A 22,455-nucleotide genomic window follows, 5' to 3' on the forward strand; every position below is an offset into this window, starting at 1 on the left:
GACAGAAGTCCACAGTCTCAAACTGCTTACCCATATTTATTGCCTGGTTAATGTGCATTTCTGCACCGAAGAGTTTGCAGAGATGGTGGCATCTCTTACTTTGATGCAAGGAAAAGCCACTGGAGCTGCTCAAGCATAACTGAAAACATGGCAGGGCAGCAGAATCCTCTTCAGAGATGCTTAAAGAGGAGGTGACCATCCCAGAGTTTGCAGGAAAGAAGGGATCTGGCAATATGGGCATGTGTTTATATGATTTTCTAGCTGGTTAAAGCTAACAAATATGATAAATCAATATAGTGAGATATAAATACCTGTAGAGACTTGACCAGTGTCTTGCAGAGCTCATGTTCCAGGTCAGTTGTGATATCCATACATATATACACACATATACATATACACACACATATATATATATGGGGGGGGGGGGGGGGGGGAAGGGGGTTGGTTTGTTGTTGTTTTTTTTATACATCCTGATTCTGTCTCTGTTCAGAATTATGGCAGTGCCTGAGTTAGTTTACCACAATGTGACAAGATTCATAAAAAACTGGGGTTTGCAGTAAGATAAAAGCATTTAAGATAGAACTATATGCCCTGAAAAATACAATGAGCTAACCCACATTAATTTTACTTATTCAGAACTCTAATAAGGCATATAAGATAGAGAGGATTACTGTAATAGATGTAATATGTTTGTAATATATTTGATAATATTCAAACCATAAATGTGTTAACACACATAATTACTATTATATGAAATAGTAAAGAAAGAAAGATTACTTGGAATTGGTACATTTTTCCCTTGAGAGCTGTTCCATTTCACTAATAAGTCATTCTCCATTTCTACATGAACCAGAAAAAATATGAACTGCATCCCGTCTTTTATTTCCACTGTAAATTAGTGACATTACAGGCATGTGTCACAATCTGAAACAAAATTTGGTTCTCAAATACTAAGATGATTGAAAAATCTAAAACTCCTGGAATGTGCCATCACTAACAAGCATAATTTACATTTCTCATTCTGATAAACTCCCCTTTCTTCCCTCATTCCTGTGCAAATGGGACAGAGCTGCAGCTTAGGGCAGTGCTAGGATTTCTTTTAGTTTGTATCTCACCTGTAACAATTTCATCTGCCATATGTATTAAATTGTGGTTACACAGTTTCAGTTCTCACACTTCCTTAAGGGCTCATATGGAAGGACACAGTAGGTTTTAAAAGGTAACATTCAAAACTTCCTTTAAAAATAGCCAAATTGGTCCAAGTTTAAGTGAGATCTTACCTGATTCCTTACATGCCAGCATGGTCCTTACAGCACCAACAAGTCCTTCAAAAGCACCAAAAAGTACCTTCAGTCCTTTTTTCAGGACTTTCACCTGCTTCCCTCTCTCACCAACATGCAGGGGCAATAGGTATTCCTTTGGCAACAAAAGCTAAAGAAGACTTTAGCTTTTGTCAACTCCTGTTTTCAAGAACTAATTTCAGTTCTTTCATTTAAATATATTATTTAAAGACCTGAAATTGATAGCAAAATTTTAGCTGCTCACTTTCTCTTCTCCTTCCCCAGTCTATAAACATACAATAGAAATTCTATAACCAAGGAAGTAAGAAGAGGGAGTAGAGTAAGAAAGCCCAAATTGTTTTACCTGTTTGTTTTTGTTGTGCTTTTGTTTTCTCCCCTGGTTTCTAACAGGGCTCTCCATCTTTCTTCTGAAAAAAAAAAACCTCTTGCACTCATAACTGACCAAAAGATTCAAGTTTACATGAGGAAAGGGCCTCTAGCAAGCAGAAGTTTTAATCAGCAGTCCAGTACATCCCTGTTCCAATTTCCCCTTGGGAAACATGAAATGTTGCTGATAATAATCTGGTCTCACATTCTTTTCCTATTTTCAAGATGTCCATAAAACATGCTTTGGGCAAGTGCAGTATACAAGTGACTATTAAAAAGAAAGAAAATATCACAAAAGGATTTTATTCTTTCATGAAAATGTTTTAAAATCATTCTCTGAATCATTCTCCCAGACTTGTCAGAACTCTGTAGAAAACATTCCCCAAGATTTTAAGCAGTCATAGGTGAGACCCCTCTCACCTGCACAGGCTTAGACTCAACTTGCACCTGATTGCTGGAAACCCTCCAGGAAAGAACCAGCCCCCCCAAAAGATGAGAACCCCAGTGTTGTTAAGTTCCCCCTCCTGATATCCCCTCCCTCCCTGCACTCTCCTCCTTGCTGGCCTTACAGACATTATTCTTTCTCACCACACTGAGCAATTAAAAGTCTCATCAGTGATTTCTTATTTTCCTTTGATCTGGTGCCTGTGCTCCATCTCACACCTTCTGTATGGCCCATTTTCACCACAGCCATCTCTCTGCTTACTGCAGACTGCTGCCAATAGCAAGGTCTGGATTAACTTTTAGATACCGCCATGTTTTATTCACGGTTCATTTCTGGACTATTTTCATTTATAGCAAATCTTTGCAATCCACATAACCTTTCAACCTTTTTTCTTTTTTGGGTCTCCAATCTGTGGCACAAGGCATATTGACTAGCCTGTGGCAGCTTAACTCTTATTGACAGACTCCAAAGAATCCAATTTACAGAACTGGTTCCTCTGCCCTTAAAGTAAAGGTGAATAAACAGATCTAAAGGGCATCATATCTCTTACTCTATGATTGAATAGCATCAGTAATATATTTCACTGAGGTTGTTCATGTTGTTGTATCAGGCAGCACCTAACCAGGTGACCTTTTACACTTTAATTTTGTGTCTTTTCAAGATTGATTACATTGTGAACTTGGAATTGTTTCACATTTCTGTATTCCCTGTCTTTCACCTAAGAGGAAGACACTTTCTTATTGCTACAAATACAGTCCAATATTTGAATAATATGTGCCCTCTAGGTTTTGCCAAGGGAGCAAACCTACAGCAAAAACCAATCCCTCCTCTTACTATTCTATTGTGCTTTATAGAAAAAAAAATAAATTGGTCATTGGTTGGTATGTGATTTCCTGATAGGTCTCAAAATAAATGCTAGAGACAACAAAAATGCACAGTTCAACAGAATGATGCATATTAAACATTAACAGTTGGATTAAAATGGAATTTTTACAAGATGATTAGAAATGTTCAACAGAAGAAAAACTGTTGAGACCTGTTGTACTCCAAGAGCTGTCTGGGCAAATAATACATTAAAACAAACAAACCAGCAGTGCTATTTAAGGAACTTCCTCCAGCAATCATTCATGAATGATTTAAAAACAGCATCACTGCCCTGATTTCATTTCATTACTTGGCTTTACATATGAACAAATTGAATGAGATGCATTTATCTGACTTAACAGCTACCCTGCATATGTACCACATGCAAGGCAAAGGCATTTTCACACAATTTCTCCTGCATGGCCCTGCAGTGAAATTAACACTGGATTGGTGACCTGAAAGTTATTACTAAGGCAACAGATAGAAATCAAACAGTGCTATGAACTCATTACAGACAAAAGGGAGAGCAGAAATCAAAAGCAGAAAAATGTGGAAAAATTTCTCCAAAGTGACAGTCTTTCTTTCACAGCCTGAAGAACTATAGGAACAGACACTGTCACTTACCATTAAGAAAACCACAGTAAGGTAAAACAAAGAGTACAATCAGCAGGACTGAGTTGATTTAAAATGCTTTAATGTAAATGTCCAACCTTCTGACTGGTTTTTCACAGATTTCATTAATGAAAAACTGGGGGTAAAATTGTGCACTTGTGCACTTAGTCTCTTGTTGATCAGGCAACATTAAAAATAAAACACATGCCAAATGAGAAGACAGATATAGCAGGATTTCTTTTACAGTAGCTTGGTATGTTAACTCCTATACAGTTCTTTGAATGTGTATTTTTGAACATGTCATAAAAATAAACCTTGATTTCCAAATGAAGCTATTACAAGCCTTTATATTAGTAACAGTCAACACAAAATTTTCAAAGAATTTACTTCTGTGAAAGCATTACACTGAAAAATACCAATTTATTAAAGGCATTTAACTTAGGATTTTGTTGAAGATTTTAATTTTTTTGAAATTGAAGTATCAGTTAATACTCAGATCCTTTTTAATACACCTACAAATAATTTTAAAAATGATTAACCAAACCATCGGTAGATGGATCCAGACTGTGGCAAATCATTTGCAGCTGTTACACCATGAGGTTTACTTTTATTTACTTTACTTTCATGCTATTCCATTCTTTAGTATATATTCTTCTAACCAATAACCCAGGAAAGAACTCAAAAAGGACAGTAAATAAGGAAAATATTTCATATGGTCATTCTTCAACTCATGGATTTAAAGGTCCAAATTTGGGGTGAAAAAACCCAAACAACACAAAACTCCTACAACTAAGCAGATGTTCAGCACCAGACAAATAAGGAAAATCAGTAATACTTACAAGATTTATTAAATGAAAAGAAAAATCCAGTGCTTCAAAACAGAAGGAGAGCCTATGGTTAAGAGCCCCTTACAATGCCTCACATCAGCACCCTGAACCTGCCTCCTGTGCAAATTCAGAAGGTTTTTCATTGTTTATTTTTTAACCTGACAAAAATGATAATGCAAATAAATCCACCTCAATATCATTTAATGTTTTCGGCAGTCTAGGATTTTTTAAGTTTAGGTTTTAGGTGGGGGCTGTGTTTGGTTTTCTACTTTTTTTAACAATATATGGTTAGATTATGAGAACTATCAGAAGATGTGGGCTATAAAAGTTTTATATAAAGGAAATTAGTCTTTACATATAAACTTATGTTAATCTGCTTTGTATGTCTACTAATCTCAACACCAACCCCCCCAAGTATGTTATTTCCAATATTTCTCTACTGTTGTAACAGTTTAAGCAATTAGAAACTACAATTGTTTCCTACTTCCCTCGAGACACTCAATATAGTACTTCTAAGCACTGAACTGTGTTCCAATAATCATTCTACATTTTCCTTCATTTCATCCCATTAGTCCCATTATATAGCAGCTTGAAATACTTCCTTGATCTTCCAATAAACCTTCAAAACTTTTTTATCTGAATTACCCATCCTTTGATCTCCAGCAGTTAGAATGAGGAGATAGCTGTAAAAGCCATCTTCCAAAAACTCTGGTTAGTTTGATCAACAAGGCCAGCAGCTTAAGCAGGATATGTATTTTATAGCTTTAATCCAGTTAACTACTCCATCATGATTCAGTGCCTTGTTTTGCATCTTTCTTTTTTAGTTTTAAATGACATAAAGCTTTGATTTTCCCTTTTCTATTCAAAAGGAATAAGAACACAAAATGCACAGAGAAATGTCATTCCTATGAAGGAATCTTGAAGATTGATGTATGGCATTGGCCAAATCAAATTTCAACTTTTAACTTCTTTGCTTTATGGCAAGTTACAAATCTATACTCTTGAACTAACTTTTAAGCTACAGAAGAAAATGGCTATGGCATCATTTTTTATTTTAGTGGAAATTCGGCAAAGTGTGGATTTATTGCTAGCAATGCTGACACACAGGTGACTTGTTTTTAATACAGATGCAGTTCCTTACTTGTATCCAAACTACCCTCTCACAATTATTTCAACTGATAAAGTACATTGGACCTAAATCATTAAACCCATAAGTTTTTCAGGGTTTGCAAGCCACCCTATAAGCACACACAAGAATATTTGAGAAAAACACTTCAATTTTTAAACAAAAATTTTAAAACATAGGAGTTCTTTTTAAAACACAGTAAATGATACAGAAACTTCAGCAATATGACTGCCTAAAAAATGTTCAAGCTTACTGAACTGCCTTCTGCAGCCTGCCTCCACCCAGGTCACTCAGTTGTGCAGCTTGTGGCTAAGTACAAAACCAGAACACAGGCTAAGACCTAAACACTGCTCAGAGCTCTTGCACAGCTGTAGAGCCATAGTGGATGCCCAGCAGCCTGACCCAGCTGCTTCTCTTCCCATCCCTCTCTGTGACTCTCAATACCAAGTCACCACTACCTGCCCTGCATCCTGCCTGTGGAACAAAAGAGTTATTCCTTTTCTCTCAGGCCTGCTGCAGCATTCCTTCACCAGCTGATCTTGTGTTGGCTGGTTTGGTTTTCATTAATGGATGAAGCCACTGGCATCCTGCCATCAACAGATTTATGTTTCAGCCACTTCTTAGCAGATTTACTAAGGTACACCCCCTTACTAGGTGGTATTCCCTTCCCACATCAGCATTTACTGATGATTGAGAAGAAGGGAGAACATCACAGCAAGGTCCAGAGAAACTGTGTTTGGGCTCCTCCCTGGCCTGCAGTGATGGAGAGGTGCAGGCAAACAAAGAGGGGATGGAAGGGATTGGCTCTGCCAAGTCACAGCTGCTGTAAATACTGCCCAGGCTTCTTGCTGAGAGCAAGTGATGAAAGGGAATTTCACATTTCTTGTTACCCACACAACCAGTATCTCAGCTGCTGACAAGAACTGATTCTGCCCAGCCTAAGGCTCTGTACTTCCACCTCCAAATCTGAGTTTGTCCTTGGCCACAGTTCCAAAGTCACTGCTATAGGTTGTGTGATAATTTTTCACACTTAATGGACAGATTTTCACAAACAAACTAATTGTTCAGTTCAGATCTGCCATTTAACTGGGGGAAAAGTAATTAAAATTTTATAATAATTCTAATAATGATCATCATCATCATCTCCATCACCTATGTTACAGGGCTTGGAAAAATACTGTATAAGCCTGTTTATACACAAACTTGTGTCCAATGTGTACAACTTGGTGACCATCAGATGTTTGAAGTTGGGGATTTTTTTAATATATTTTATTTTCAATGCACTCTTTTCTTTAAAAGAAACAAGCTCAGCTGTGATACCAGTACACTGCCTATGGAAAAGTGGTTGCTGAAAATGCAGAACTTGCAAAAAGCCCGAGTCAGAATTTCATTTTCCTTCTCAAGTACTGTGAGACTGATATAAGCAGTTTTCATAAACTCTCATTTAGAATGTTTTACAGTGAGTAATATAAAATTATTTTGCTGATCAACTACAATTTATTCCTCTCAAGAGTTGTTATAAGTTAATCCCATTATTCCTCTATAGCACATACAACAGAGACAGCTGGTGCAATGGGACACTCACCTCACCTAGTGTGTTTGACTAGACTAGACTTTGGTTTAGTTGTTCTTCCAAAAATACCTGCAGTCTATATTAAAAGTATCTGTATGCCACTGAAGTATTTTACATTATGAGTTTGTACACAGCAGTATCTAAAACATCTTGCAATATGAACCAAGGCTAAAATGGTAAAATGAAGGGTCACTTCTCAAAAAAGTTATTGGAAGAATTTAGGAAAACCTACAAAAAAAAAATCTCTTATTAATTATTATCTCAAAAGCAAGTGGATGTTCAACATAGAATTTCTTTCTGGTTTATTAAACATCTCCTAAAGCCTAAGAGGAAAATGCAAAAACTAAAAGAAAGATATAAACTGGACAGTTTACCAGCAATGAAATACTGTAGGATGAAAACCTAACCAGGCAGCAGCCTTAATGTCATGGAGTCATCAGAGAAAATTACACTTGTCAATTACCAAATCTTCTCAATTATCCTGATAATTCTACAAAGTTTGTATCTGGAAAGAACATTAGTGCAATAGTGCCTCCTTTAGTCAGACTTAAAGCCCAGTTGGGTCTGAGAATACTCCAGAATAACTGAGGTGACAAGTTACTGGCTATCCAAAAATAAATGCCACATGGAAATCTGCTTGGGAGTTACTGTGGCCAATTTAAATTTAAGTCAAGAGGACAATAAAAAGTACCCTCCTTCAGTAACTGCTGTGCAACTTGGATGACATTTAGCATTGTGCCACATTGGGGTTTTGTTTTGTCTGTTGGGCTGTTCTTAATGATACTTTCTGTATTTTGTTTTAAAATGCACAGCCAGAGAACACAACAGAAACCTATACAACCTTGAAAGTCAATGCCTGAATACAAATCACAAGAAAAATGTGAATCACCATTACTTTTTGCCAGTAGAACTTCTGTTCATAGATCTCAGTAACTTTTTTCCAATATTCAAAACAACAACCAATGCTCTAGGAAAACCTCATGGCAATGACCAGCTTATTCGTTATAAATAAGTCATAGCCTGTAAATATATTCAATCATTAATTATAAATCTCTATATTGCTGCTGATGCTGAAAGAGTGAAGAAGGTTGCTACTACTTGTGCAGTAATTCACAAAATAAGGTATTTATTCAATGATCTTTAAAAAATGAAAAGCTTCTCTGCAGTCAGATATGTCAGATATTGTCCAACGTTCCCTTTTCAGTATTTCATTTTGAAGAAGTTAAAAAACTGGAATTTAAAGATGAGTTTCTCAGTCCTGACTTGTCCCACCCTCTGGGGATTGAGCTGCACACTCCTGTTAAGCTGAAGTACCAGGGTGGTTCTGAGGCTGCAGCTCGCAGGTGTCAGCTCTGAAGCTGCTGCACAACAGACCTGGCAATTAAACCTGCCAGGAAATGGCCTTCCCATTAAACTCTTCTCTGGTCTCTATTCAACTCCAGAAGTATCCTGACTTCTTTCCCAGTCCCACTCCTATTTTCTTGCAGTCTCTTGCAGTCTCATTCACATTCAGTACAATATTTTTTCACTTTTTGTATTAATTGTTCTAATAGTCTTATCTTCAAACCCTAAATTTCCACTTGTTACATAACCTCCTCTTGTCTTCTTTTGTATTTTTCTTCTATTATCCAGCTTCTTTTTCCACTCATTATTCTGAGCTTTTTTCCTTCTCCATATAGTATTTTATTCCCCTTCCTATTTCTTGCCAGCTGAAAAAAGATGATTCTTTTTATCATCCATTTTCTGGTTCTCTCATTTGCTTGCATAAATTAAAAAAGCGACACTGTTAGAGCTCAAAAGCATCTGAGGACCAAATCCAAGCAGCAATACATTTTATATGTGGATTCACTTAACTTCTAGGAGGTGCAAAGATATCTCAGAAATAAAAAAAATATTTCATTGAATAGGAATAACAGATCATATACACCTGCAAAATAGCTTAGCAGAAATGCTGAAGGCCATATGCTTTCCCTGTTGACACATTATACCACTTTCCTGCTGCAGAAAGCTTTGCTAACACAATGTGAAAAGATAATGGCAAATTACAAAATTAGCACCACATCAAACTTAGTGTTTCAACTGCAGAACAAAGTATTTTGTCTGGCTTTCATCACATCCACTTAAAGTATTGTGAGAGTAAGAATAATCAAGATGATGCAGCTGTCTCTTCAATCTTATCTCAGATTTATAGTCTTGAGGGCACAGGCAGTCTTTGGGAACAGACAAAAAGCCTCTCAAAGAGGAGCAGAGTCTCCACTGTAGGTCATACCACCTGCAAGCAATTCTATCAAGACAATACTGAACTCCCTCCAATTATGGCTAAATTACTGCCTACTGTTCAAGAGAACTTGGGATTTTCTTCCAAAATCTTTCTTCCCCACGGTTTGGAAGTATTTTAACTGCCACAAGGCTGCATGTTACCAGAAATGTTTTCAGAAGTCCTGGTTCTGCAGGAACACGAGCACAGAGATAAAACATCCATTGATGGTTTTCATGACACAATGTGGAACAGTTCAAATCCTTTAAGTCCCCTCTTCCTCCTACCCTCCAAAAATGGAACTTCTTCAATTTTTAAATTTTTTCTTTTTTTTACCTCAAAATGGTCCTCTTCCCCTAGGTTTTAACTATGGGCAACTTTGGGCTTGAAAATGCCTTAACTTCACAGATTTAACCAAATTCTGAGATATATTACTATTAAAAAATTGATTTGTAATAACTACTCCCCTGGAATATGAGTTCCTTCACAAGGCCTTTCTCAGTCTCCTGCCAACCAGACTTGGGCTCCAGGCTTGAAACAATGAGCTTCTGTTTTCAAGATGAGAAAACACTAGAATGATAAGAAACTGAGAAGTTAAACCATTTCAGACCTGCTCACACCAGTGTGAGAGATGCTTGTCTAAAATGGTATGACTTTAACGGGTCAGTTAAGCTGGTGAAAGCCATGACAAAAAGGAAACATTTGTTCTGCGTCAGGCACTGCATCAGACAGCAATGATACCCTTGTTCTTAGGGGTATGAAAAAAAGGAATCAAAGCAATAGGTCACTGAGCTTTCGTCTTTTGCTGACTAAATTTATCATGCTAGATTTTTTCCTGTGACAGTCACAACCTCCTTAGCCTATTTTTACATTTTGCTTCTCTTTTAGATCTACCTCCTCAATGCAGAGGTTGCTCCACATACTGTTCTCACCAATTCTGTAACATCCTGTTCCTGATGAGTTTCTGGTTCCTCTTGGCTGGATTTTATAAACATTCATGTGTATAACAAATGTGATGGAAATATGATATGAAACTATTTCTGTGCAAAAACTAGATCAGTTTATTACACAATAAAAAAGGCTGAGCACAGCCTTCAACAATTCTTACAGCAATTCTTCTGGTTTTCCTCTCCCCATCCTCAAGACAACTCCAATTACACATGGACTTTATTGCTCTCACTGGCTCCACTACTGATACTCAGTTTTTAATAAGAGAATTTATACCAGATTACTGAATTATTAAGCATGGAAGCTCTAGATTTTTATTGTTATCTCCCTGTGTTTCTTGCAGGTAATTTTTGCTTTTTAGCATCTCTCCTTCTATGGGTACACTCAATGACTACTTTTAGACCTCTGCAAACTTCCTCTAACACCTCTAATTTTCAACTCAAGCTTTTCTTTTCTAAAATTGATGAATTACTCAGTAAAGCATATATTGGGCAAGTACCAAATAATTCTAAAATTGTGTTATTTTTTCATGTCCGTTTGTGATTATGGGAGTTTAAATGAGCTTTTCAGACACACACAAATTCATCCTGATGGCCTCACTTTTCTTACAGTAAAATACAAGATGAAACAAATTATTTTATAGCAGAAAGAGCAGAAACTCTCAAGCCAGAAGATTAGAACAAGTCAGGGCCTGTCATGGATGCTGCCCTGTTAAGTTAACTGGTCAGAGGGCAACCAGAGGCCAAGTTCTCTGCCACAGAAAGCCAGGCAATGTGGTATTCACATATCTTCTGAACAGAGAGAGACATAGCTGTCCCAGGAAAATGCTGGGAAGCTGTGAGGAGCTGTAGGAAACTAAGAGAGAAGAATTCAAACAATTATTATCTCTCTTTCTGTAACTTTGTTTGTAGATATGATTCTCCAGAGTGTGCTATTCATAGTTCACCAATAGTCTGAGAGAAGAGTCCTAAAAGCCAAACAGGTCTTAAGTCCACCATTGTTTCTATTAAGAACTGTAGATTTCTAATAATAAAGTGTTTTTTCATGCCTTCTGATGATGGAGTCTCTATATCACCTTTGTCTGTCCCTGATACCCCTTCAGTGATAAAGCAACTGCAAGTTGGGGTCATCAGCCTCTTCTTCTATGGCCTAAAAAGGGCCAACAAACCAACAAACAAGGATTTACAGTAGCACCAAAGGTACAGTGAACATCCACTGTCAAAATACCTGTCATGTCTGCTTTTGAGAAACCACTGAAGGAAAATCCACACAATACTAGACCCTCCAACCATAACCAATGCCTGCTTTCATCCTGCAGGAGAACAGCAATCCCAGAATGACACAACTAAACATTATGAAGAGAAAACTAGTGCTTAGAGAGTTAATACAATCTGACAGTTCCTTAAGGTACCATCTAATTACAACATTAAAAGGCATTTACCAATTTTTATGTAACCAAGTCATCAACAGACAGCTGCTTACTTGTATTTGAAAAATGTCCTTTCACAGGAGAATGTTTGTCTTGCATACCTGATAACTAAAAATTTAGTTATAATGGAATATTAAAAGAGACTGGATATTGCAAATGGCTGACAATCCAGTCCTTTAACAACAGTGCCTTCATGTGTTTATTATAGGCATTTTATTATTTTAAAGCTAAGATTCAACCACGTTTTATAGTTGTAATTCTGTCCTCCTACACATCCACAAGTAAATTAGGTCAATTCCAAACTATTTGTAAAACCTCCTACACAGAAAGCAGTTTGAGATTTTAAAACATAGTAAGTTTAAAATAAACAAAGTCAACCTACCAGTGTCATAAGCCTAGTGAACTGTCAATTTTTTGTTCTAGCCTAATAGGGTATCCCAAAGTATTATGAACCAAACTGTGAGAATGACTGTCCTTGGCCAGAGATTGCATGCATACCACATTTCATAACATTTTAATAATGTTTATTATGTAAGTTTCCCTAATTAACTTCTAAATGTATTTCTACATTTGGCATCTGTAACATCCTGTGGCAATGAGTTCCAATATGTAATTATGTGTTGCATGAAAAATTGCTTATTTTAAACCTACTGCTGGATAAGAGCTAGGAGTCACCAAAAATGTGTTAGAAGAAATGATGAATAATCATGCTCTCCCCATCCTCTCCATAACATTAGTAGCTTTATATACCTCTTGTATTTCTTCTGACCTCATTTCTTTTCCAAGCTGCAGAGTTCTAATAATCCTGTTCAAACACAGGTATCTCTTTCCCCACACATAACCTGGTTTGCTCTTATTAAAAGACAGGACATCTGCAACTGTTTGTAATATTCCAGATGGGCCATGGATGTCATCATGATGTTTGTATAGAACAGCAATGCAATTGCAAGCCCTCTTTTTTGAGTAGTAACAATTTAGACTGCCATGCATGTTAGTTACCCAGTTCCCTCCTTCAGGCATTATTGAATAACATTGTATAGTTAATGCATTTGCCATTCCACTAATTTGTCACCTTGCATTATCTTCCCACAACTGTTCATGCTTACAGATTTGGGGGATCTTTATATTGTGAATGCTGTATGAATATAAGCTGCTACTTTGTTGTTCAGCTGCTTTCACAGATTTATTAAAGCAGCAAAGATCTTCATATAGATCATTGTAGGAGTCTATTCTTGGTTTGTGATAACTGATCTTCTATTCTCATCCTTTTTTCTCCTATCTTAAATAGTTATTTACGTGACAGGACTTCTCACTTTCATGGCTATATGATTTCTTCAAGAAACTTTGGCTGCAGCTGTCATGGTTGTTTAAGACTGTTAATTCATGTGAGATTTACAGTTCTAACACAACCATGGACTCACATCCAAGCCAGCTATAATCTTTCTACAACAATCATGTTGACTCTTCTTTGCAGTTTTATGTTGTATGTGCACAAGTTCATTTTTCATATTTATTAGCACACATTTTATTTGATTCTATAAAGTTTTAATTAAATTTTTATAGAGACCAAAATAAAACTTTTTGGGCTGTAGCTTCTCATAAATTATGCTACATTTCCAAATTCAGTGATTATGGATGCAAATTACTTGAGACCTGTTGAGTGTACCCTGATTAATTTGTTATTTTTTATCAGCTTGCTCTAGATGTTTTCCTCTAGTACTTGAGTGTCAAGCAGACCACCTGAGACATCTTAAGTAGGCACTAGTGCAAAAAGCTTCCTGTACCCTCTATAATTAACACAAATGCAAAAAGCGTCTTTGTGAGATTTGGTGCTCAACACTTCTGTTAGTGTACTCCCAATATCTTGATCCTTTCTGGGCCTGGAGACTCTTAGGTTTCTTGCTTCTGATGTGTCTGAAAAATTTATCAAAGTTCTTTCTGTGCCTTTCTTCTGGCTTTCACACAACTTACCAGTTTTGTGTCCAAGTGTTTCCCACACTGGCTTACAATTCCTACTTTATGAAGTCTTTCTTTACCTGTTACAGATTTCCCTCCTGTGCAGTTTAATAATACTGAGTCTGGGGCATTTTTTCTTCCAGTATGACAGATGGCAGTGTTTACTCTAACATTTAATATGGTAACTCTTGATACCACTAAAAGCCTTATCCTTTAAGCTGTTTCTTTTAACAATTTCCTAACATGCATGCTCCCTTAGGCATAGTTTTCTCTTTAAAATGTTATGGCAATGTATTTTGTACTTGCTCTTAAAACAATATGGCAACCATATTCATTATGATTAGTCATGTAGGGCAGCCCAACAATAATTTCATCTTAAACAAGGTCTTGTACATTGCACATTTGTCAAGAGCTTCTCCTGTTATGAGCTGACAGCTTGTCAGAAAACCCAATACATCATTCTTCACTTCCACATTTACTGAGACTTCATACACATAACAAAACCATGTAAAAGCAGGAAATGTTTCTTCCCTCAGCATCCTTTAGCACTTCACAGTAATGTTCCACCTCATTAACATGGTTAATCTAACTCTCACCTTACTGTGATCTATTTGCACACACATTCAAACCATAAATGTGCTTTCTTGTCCAGACATACATAGCCTTGACCATAAATCCTAACACAAAAATGCATCTGTCAGAATACAGTTTGTATTCTCATGTCTATAAAAATGGTAAGTTTACCCCTATACCAACATCCTCTTGTACCAATTTACTGTGTTGCCAAGTATGCCAACATCTGGATTTCAAACCAGCATTCCAGCTCACACTCAATTTTTCACCTTTCAGACTTTGTCCAGAAGACCATCTATAACTGCTAATGGTCTAATTGATTTTTTTTTCTAACTTTTTATAAAAAGAAGCAATTGGGAAATACATACATGACGGTGTTAATCCCTGACAGTTGTTGAAACATCTGCAGACCACAACCCACAATTAAGGCTCTTCGAGTTGGAGGGTATGTTAGCATTCTGCAGATCACAGGTCCAGCTTAAAAAAAAAACAAGACAACAACAAAAGAATACGTAATAGTTCTTAAGTGATTGCTATCAAGACAATGTTGCCAGGCATAGCAGATTTGCACCTTAGTTTCAAGCAAACTTGTATTATTTCAATTATTTTTGAACAATATGATCATTTCAGTTCTGTTTTTCTGCACTGTACTACAAAGAGGATTATCAGGAAGCCCAAGCAAAAAACAACACCACTTTTGAACAGTGTCTGCTACTGGTGTGAAATGTACAGCTCTCCTTCTATCATACTGACAGATTGCACATTGGCTGCACCTGAACGTACTCCAAAGTTACCACAAAGTATCACTCTTGTTTCCTTTCTAAAAGCTTCTATTTTTATTGAGAGTTTATTTCAGAAATGCCATTACTCAGGTCTGGATATTGGAGATAAAGTGTTCTCCTTAGTCCCCAAAAGACCCAATTTCCACAGAGCAGTTGCAGGTGTGGGTACTTTAGAGGTACTGGACAGATTTATTCTGCACAGCTCGAAGGCCAGCGGAGGGAGCAGAAATTAACTGCATTTATTCTATACCTTTGGTAGCAATGGCATGAGGCTGAATTTAAGATTCAATGAAGAAAAAACCCACAAAAATTTCTGGCTAACAGAGAAAGCTCTACAACTTTAAAAGTATCATATTAAAAAAAAAATACAGAAAGCTATGGGATAATAGGCAAAAATTTTAAATTCCTGACCACAGTATTTACTTGAACTTCTCCCTGCCCAGAGTAGTGCTTTTAGTGCTTTCCCACTATTAAAGTCTGGTGAAAAATTGTGTGCTTTATACATCTTCTCACAACTAGTATACTTACTCAGAACATCTAGTCACAATATGAATAAGTCAAAATATTTGCCATCAAAGAAAAATAAAGAGAGAGGTGAAGGGGATCTACATGTTTATATTTTCAGTGTTTTCTGAGCATACAGAAAATATCAGAAGTATTGATTTAGTAAAAAACTCTTTATGAGTCTGTTAGTGAAGAATAATTTACATGCAGAATTTCAGCTTCAGAAAGCTGGCAAGCTATGAATAGTTTCAAGAGCTGGACTCAAGAAGAGGGTTTAGATAACATTTTCTTCATTGAAAGATAATCAGACCTGCCTAAGAAAAACTTATTTTCATTTAAAATTATGGTATTTCTAATTCATATCTCAATTGTATCATCATTTAACTTTGCTGCTTTAACAGCAAAATACAGCCTGAAAAATTTTCTAAGCTGGTTTCCAAGTAACACTAACATTCAGGCAGCACACAGTCCCACATGTCCTGCCATTTAGCCACATCATCACCTCAGAAAGTCTCCAAGTAAAACCAAGTGACAGATACAGTCAATCCATCGATCTCATAAGACATTCTCAGGCAAGAACCATGACATCACTGGGCTGACAAGGATTCCATCCTCAAAGTGGCATTTCCTCAGTGGAAAAGCACCAAAGCCAGCTGCTAGCAAGGAATAGTCCACAGCTCAAATTTCAGAAAGAAAAAATATTTACTAATACATGTACCCATGAAGTTTAACTCAAACAACAGTCTTAAGTCTCTCAGACCCTGTGTCACACGTGAGCATGGAGTCTTGGAACTTAAAAATCTTATCTGGCAACTGATTCTGCAGCATCTCTTGGAAATCCAGGCTGCTGAATGCCTAGGGGAGATCTTTCATTCTTCATAAACTCTGTATAAGGTCCCTAACTGAGTTCAAAATCTATCTTTATTTTCAAGGGACATTTTGGACAACCTACATCTTCAAGGCCACCATCAATGATCCTGCTCATTGAATAAGCTGGAACTCTACAGCAGGGACTGTTAGGAAAGGAGGCAGAAATGAGGAACTGATGCAAGGTTTTTAATAATTCCTGAATCACTCAGCTATTTGATAGACATTTATAAAACTTCGTTCACAATACAGCATTGTGCAAAACAATTGGGAAGAAGGCACTAAAATGAATAGTGAGAAATTAAAGCAGCTGCTCTCAGACAATGGTTTGCAACTCAGAGGGAGTCGTGGACTCTCAACAAAGCTCCACCACACAAATCAGTTTGTGCATCTGAAGTGCAGCCCTGCAGAAATGCTGAGACCATATTGTGAAATTTAGACCTTTATGTCAGAACTTTACATCTAAGACCTTTAGAACATCCAGTCAAGCTAAATTCAGTAAGTACTTGAAATTTTTCAGACTTCTGAATAATTTTATCAGAAAAATGATGCTAAAAATTATCATACTCCACTGTTGAAAAAGTTTTGCTCCAAACATGTACCATGGCAACCACCACATACCAATAGGCATACACAAAATTAAAGGATTTTCTTTCATAAAATTCACAGCCTTCAGGTTTACAAACCAATAAATGGAATGAAAGAAATAAGAAACTGCTAATCTCTGTATTAAAGGAGTTTTACAACTCAACTAAAAAGCCCAAAGGACTTTGACTGTGAGGTAACTGATCTTATAACAGCAAATGAGTGTGAAACTTTTTATTAAAACCATCTAGCTCTGAAACCAATTATACTATATTTGCATTTTCTTACCAGCACTCCTTCCATCCACATTGTTGAGTTCGTATGTTACCATGTTCTTAAAAATAAACAACCCCAGGCATAATATGGATTTTAAGAACAGAAAATGGGTTTACCAAAAATATGTTCAGAATTAAATACATTTTTCTTCTCAAAATAAGTCTTCTGAAAACTTAAATGGCACTTCAGTAGTTTCTGATAACCCTTAAATATGTTGTCAGTTATGAAAGCAGATTAAAATAGCACTAAACAATAAAACCATTACACCTTTAAAAAATGGAACAACCTAACTGCCCATAGAACTCAAAGGAAACAGATGATTTAAACATATGGCAGAGAAAAAAATATTTGGCAATTTTTACTAAGGACAAAATAGGTATTTGTCCCCAAAAAGTCAATGTTTTTGTTAGTGATATTTCTGCCTTAATTGTTGTTGTTTTCATCTGAGATATTTAGACATATTCCTGCATCAGAATCACTTCATTTGAACTTGAGAAAACACCAAGATGCTTGTTTTCCTTCTTCTAATCTGCGAATAAAAATGAAGTCAGAATGATGAGACCTCCTAATGCCTCGATGAATTTAATGAGAATAGATTTGGCTGGACTTTTTGTGCTGTTGTTTCTGATAATTACTTTAACTGAAGTAGAATTCTTTAACACATAATATTTACAAGGTTCAAAACATGCTACAGTAAAGGGCAGCTGGAGCTTCCTCTGTGCAAAACAACAACATGAGATAAAGAGCAATGGAAAAACAAGGATACTGCTGAAGGTGACATTACTTCAAGTGGTGATACACAAAGTGGATTGCTGGGATCCAAGCAGATATTTCATAGCATAATCTGTCCACCAAAATAGAATTCATCCTTATAAGCAAAAAGCAAAAATAGAATTGGGAACTTTAGCCTCACATCCCAAAAAAAACCTTATTAGCTTACACAGAGCCAAATGGGGAAGGAGAAGCTGTTCTTGTCAAAACATTACTTCTGAAAGTGAGTGATACTCCAAACACTGTATTTTATGACTGGTTATCTGAAACTTTTAATGGCAGCTTCCTATATTTTAGCAGTTATCTTTGTTACTAGGCATAACCCACAAGTTAGGCTTGGAAATTATGAATCACCTGGTAAGGCATTTTGATTTTCATCTGTATGAGCAAAATGGATTGTATGGCAATCATAGGAGCTTGGGTATGATCCACAGCCAACTAAAAAACGAGATGATTTTCAAAAGCAACACAACAAAAACCCTAGTTCTAAAATAAGCTTATGTAATGAAAGCTAAAAAGTAGAAAAATTCGTATTAATGAAGTCTTAATATCTGCTTCTGAAAAAAAACTGCATTCACTTCCAGGAAAAAAGAAATTATAGTATAGAGATAAAGCCTAAAAATCCCACAGCAAAGGCAGGCAGACATCTGGTGCCTGGAAACCTTATGATTCCCCATCCCTCAAATTATTAGCAGAATAACTGGACAGATTTCACAGCTAGGAATCTATGGTTAGAGACTGGGCCCTGCCAAAGTCATTTGCAGGTTCAAACATTCTTCTGCCAGCTCATCTAGGTAACAGCTTGTAGCAACAGCTTAAAACCTTATAGGGCTCCTGCCAGCATTTTGTACTCTTTGCATTTCCAAAAAAGGCAGGTTTAGCCATGCAACAACACAGCCACTCATCAGTTTAGCATCAATTAAGCTAAAGATTCAGATTAGTTTTCTGGATCTTTCTTGTTCAAATGCCCTCTCTTCCACTCAGATAAATCTTCAAGGAACTGGTCTACAGCAGAGACCAAAACAAAGAAAGTTTGGGTCTGTGATCTCAATAACAGAAGACAAACATGAGAATTATTTCTGGATTTCTCTTCCTTATAAAATAACAGCTTCCAGTCCAGCCTTCTCCACATCATCTGCAGAACCCTCCTGCAGAATCTCCCTTCACCTATGACTCCTACTCTGAAGCACTTACAGCTAGGTATTATTCCCTGTGTATGAATAATACACTAAAACAAGCACCCTTTTCCTCTCCTTGCCTATTATATGATTATTTGCTAGAAGTACCACCTTCATTAATTTTTCCTTCCTGTAAAATTTAACAAATCAAAAGAAAACAGAATTAGCGTTAAGATCAAAACTGCATTAATTATCCTGTGAAGATACAAACCAATTTTACTTAAGTACCATGCCCTTCCTCAGTATCTTAGACTGTTTCCAGTAACATTGGAAGAACCACTCCCAGCACTACAAGAAAATTCCTACCTCATACAGCTTGTTAACCTTTTGAGAAAGCTTGAGACTCTTTTCCTTTTTTTTTTTTTTTACAGACAGATCCCCATCAGCCAAGAAGGATAAAGACTGTCAGCTTGCCCAACAGCTGAGTCTTAGCATTTTCCAGCTTTCCACAACTAACCATCCAATGGTGTGCATACAGACTGAAGGAAGTACTCACTGGGAACAGCCCTGCCAAGAAGAACTCAGGGGTTCTCCTGGATGAAAAGCTGAGAAGTGACCTGGTAATATGTGCACACAGACCAGAGAGCCAGAGGTGTCCTGGGCTGCATCCAGAGCAGCATGGGCAGCAGGGTGAGGGAGGGGATTCTGCCCTTCTACTCTACCCTCATGAGACCCCCACCTGCAGTGCTGTGTACACAAGACAAACACTGAAACACAGCAGGTCCAAAGCAGCATGAGGAGGGCACAAAGATGACCAGAGAGCTGGAGCACCTCTCCTACAAGGATACACTAGGAGAGATAGGGTTGTTCAGCCTAGAGAAGAACAGCTCTGGGGAGATGTTATTGCAACATCTAAAAGCTTATAAAAAAGAGGGAGAGGGATTCTTTGTATGAACAGATAGTGACAGGACTAAGAGGAAAGGTTTTAAACTAAAAGGGGAGAGATTTAGATGAGATATTAGGAAGAAATATTTTACTGTGCGGGTGGTGAGACACTGGAATGGGGTTGGCCAGAGAAGCTGTAGATGCCCCATTCCTGCAAATGTGCAAGGCCAGGTTGGATGGGGCTTTGAGCAAACTGGTCTGATGGAAGATTCCCTGCCCATGGCAGAGGGGTTGGGACTAAATGATATTTAAAGATCCTTCCAATTCAAATCATTCTGTAGTTCTATTCTACCCAGACAGCCTAGTCAAAAAGCAAACAAAAGCTAATGAGACATAACCACCCAGATTCTAGAGAATTAGGCCATGCAAGGAAGTTTTCTGTTATCAAGTATTGCAAAGCTCCCACACCTTCTCAGTGATTTCTCATGGGCATCTCCTCACAGCACTGACTCCTTCTTCACAGCACAACCAGCAAACTCCAACTCTCTCCTCACCCAGCTACCCCACTCTTTTGTAGCACTCATCTTCTTATTGGACACAGCTGTAGCCTATTAAGGGCAGGCCTGTTCCTAATCTTTAGTGATTAGTACAGCTGCAACTTCTCAGGTGTGAGACTACCTTCTGCACTATTTTCTTACATTCTATCCCTCCACAGTTTTCCATGCCTAGATGAACTGGAAGGGCTTTTTTTGTTTGCTCAGGAAACCTGTATTTCAAATAAATGGTCTCTCCAAATGATCTTTTTAATCCACACATTGTGAAAAGAACCCCAAATATAGATTTTTGTTTTGACAGCAAGTTGAGTTGGTCTTTGGGAGTTCTGAAAATAAAGACATTTTCTTTTATCTGTAAAAGGAAAAATCTTTTCTTTGATACCACATTCTTTGATATAAAGCTTTGGTGATGGAAAATCTATATGACTGAGTACTTGCACAAAGGCAGCAGCAATTAATAACACCTCTGAATAGAACAAGAAGCAGTGGCAAGTAGGGAAGCAAAAAAAATGACTGCATTTTGGCTCTGTATGACTTGTTCTCTATAGAAAACAGAATCTGCTGTAATGAAGTCCTTTAAAGCTAGAGAAACCACAACAAAACAGACAACAAAGAGTGGTATTTACGTGATGCCAGAGAGAGTTGAGAGAAGTGGCCACAATAACAAACAATAATCTGCAATGGGGAAAAGAGACCCCACTGTGATACTGTCAGACCTGGAGAGTGGGAGAATGAGCAACAGGGAGGTTTTCTTGTTTCATTGACATGAAAACTGGCTGGGAGCAGAGAAAAGCAAGGATCACATTGTGATTTATTTCTGGCTGTGGAAAATACCTTAGAAATAAGGCAACAGATACTAAGAATTGTGCATACCTACAGCCTGCAAATCAGCATTTCTTTTTTAGGGTCTGCTCCAGAAGTCCTGCCTTACATAGGGAACAGTTATGTGACCCTCACTTAGAGCTGCAGAAAGCAGAGGAGGAAAGACAAGATGATGTAGGAGCATTACGCAGGCAGCAACCAAAATAAGCCAAGTGTTGTAACAGCCTGCAGAGCTTCCCACCCCCCTCTCCCATCAAGTAGTGAAGTGCAGGGCAGAGCATTTAGCAATCTGGAATTAGAAGCTTTTTTACTTTCATTTTAATTGAGGAAAGAGACTTAACAAAGAACTGCAGTCAGGGGTGTGTGTTGCTGTTCTTTTTCAATTAAAAGAGCACTAAAAAAGCTGATGACTCAAGAGTTCCCTCCTAGCCAGCAGTCTATTCTCAAGCTGATCTTCCCAGCTGCTACTGTATTAACACCTATATAGATATTGTATTTCATTGTCTGGACAACACACTTCAAACCTTACATTTTTTGCAATTTGTTTCTGCCAAAAATCTTGGCTTAGTGATATTATTTTGCCCCCTCTATCCCTTGTTTCTAAATGAAATATCTTTATTTCTGCCCGAAGCCAGTGGTTTAACAGTAAAAGCATATTTATACTTCTTGCCCTCCAAAAGAATGAGACTCAGGAACCCATTCTCAGGAGGGAATGGGGAAAAAGCAAAGTTTAATAGAACTGAAAAAGGAGCCTGGAGGTCAACGAAAGTCTCCATGGGAATTTATGAATATAACCAGTTATCTGCTCCAGTATTTTGCTTTATTAATAGCATATTTAGTGTAGACCATCTCCTTAAAAATGTTTAAAAACCCAATTTATCTAGGGGCCTAAAAAATTCCTCTCACTTTTTAATAATCAGATGCTGTTAGCACAAGAGCTTCATTAAAAATAAAAGGAAAAAAGTTAAAATAGTGATGAGATCCACATTTAAACAGATTATAAAAACCTGCTTT

General features: G+C 37.2%; 1 protein-coding gene across 1 annotated transcript in view; it reads right to left on the minus strand.

Annotated features, from left to right (window-relative positions):
* The window catches only part of SLC2A13 (solute carrier family 2 member 13), a 146,923-nt gene that overhangs the window by 64,308 nt on the left and 60,160 nt on the right, over positions 1-22,455 (minus strand). Inside the window, exon 4 of the mRNA XM_054632034.2 lies at positions 14,646-14,754. Within this exon, the coding sequence (XP_054488009.1) occupies positions 14,646-14,754 (109 nt within the window). The remainder of the gene's footprint in view (positions 1-14,645; positions 14,755-22,455) is intronic.

Source organism: Agelaius phoeniceus, chromosome 5 (genome assembly GCF_051311805.1).
Source record: "Agelaius phoeniceus isolate bAgePho1 chromosome 5, bAgePho1.hap1, whole genome shotgun sequence".
Classification (NCBI taxonomy): domain Eukaryota; kingdom Metazoa; phylum Chordata; class Aves; order Passeriformes; family Icteridae; genus Agelaius; species Agelaius phoeniceus.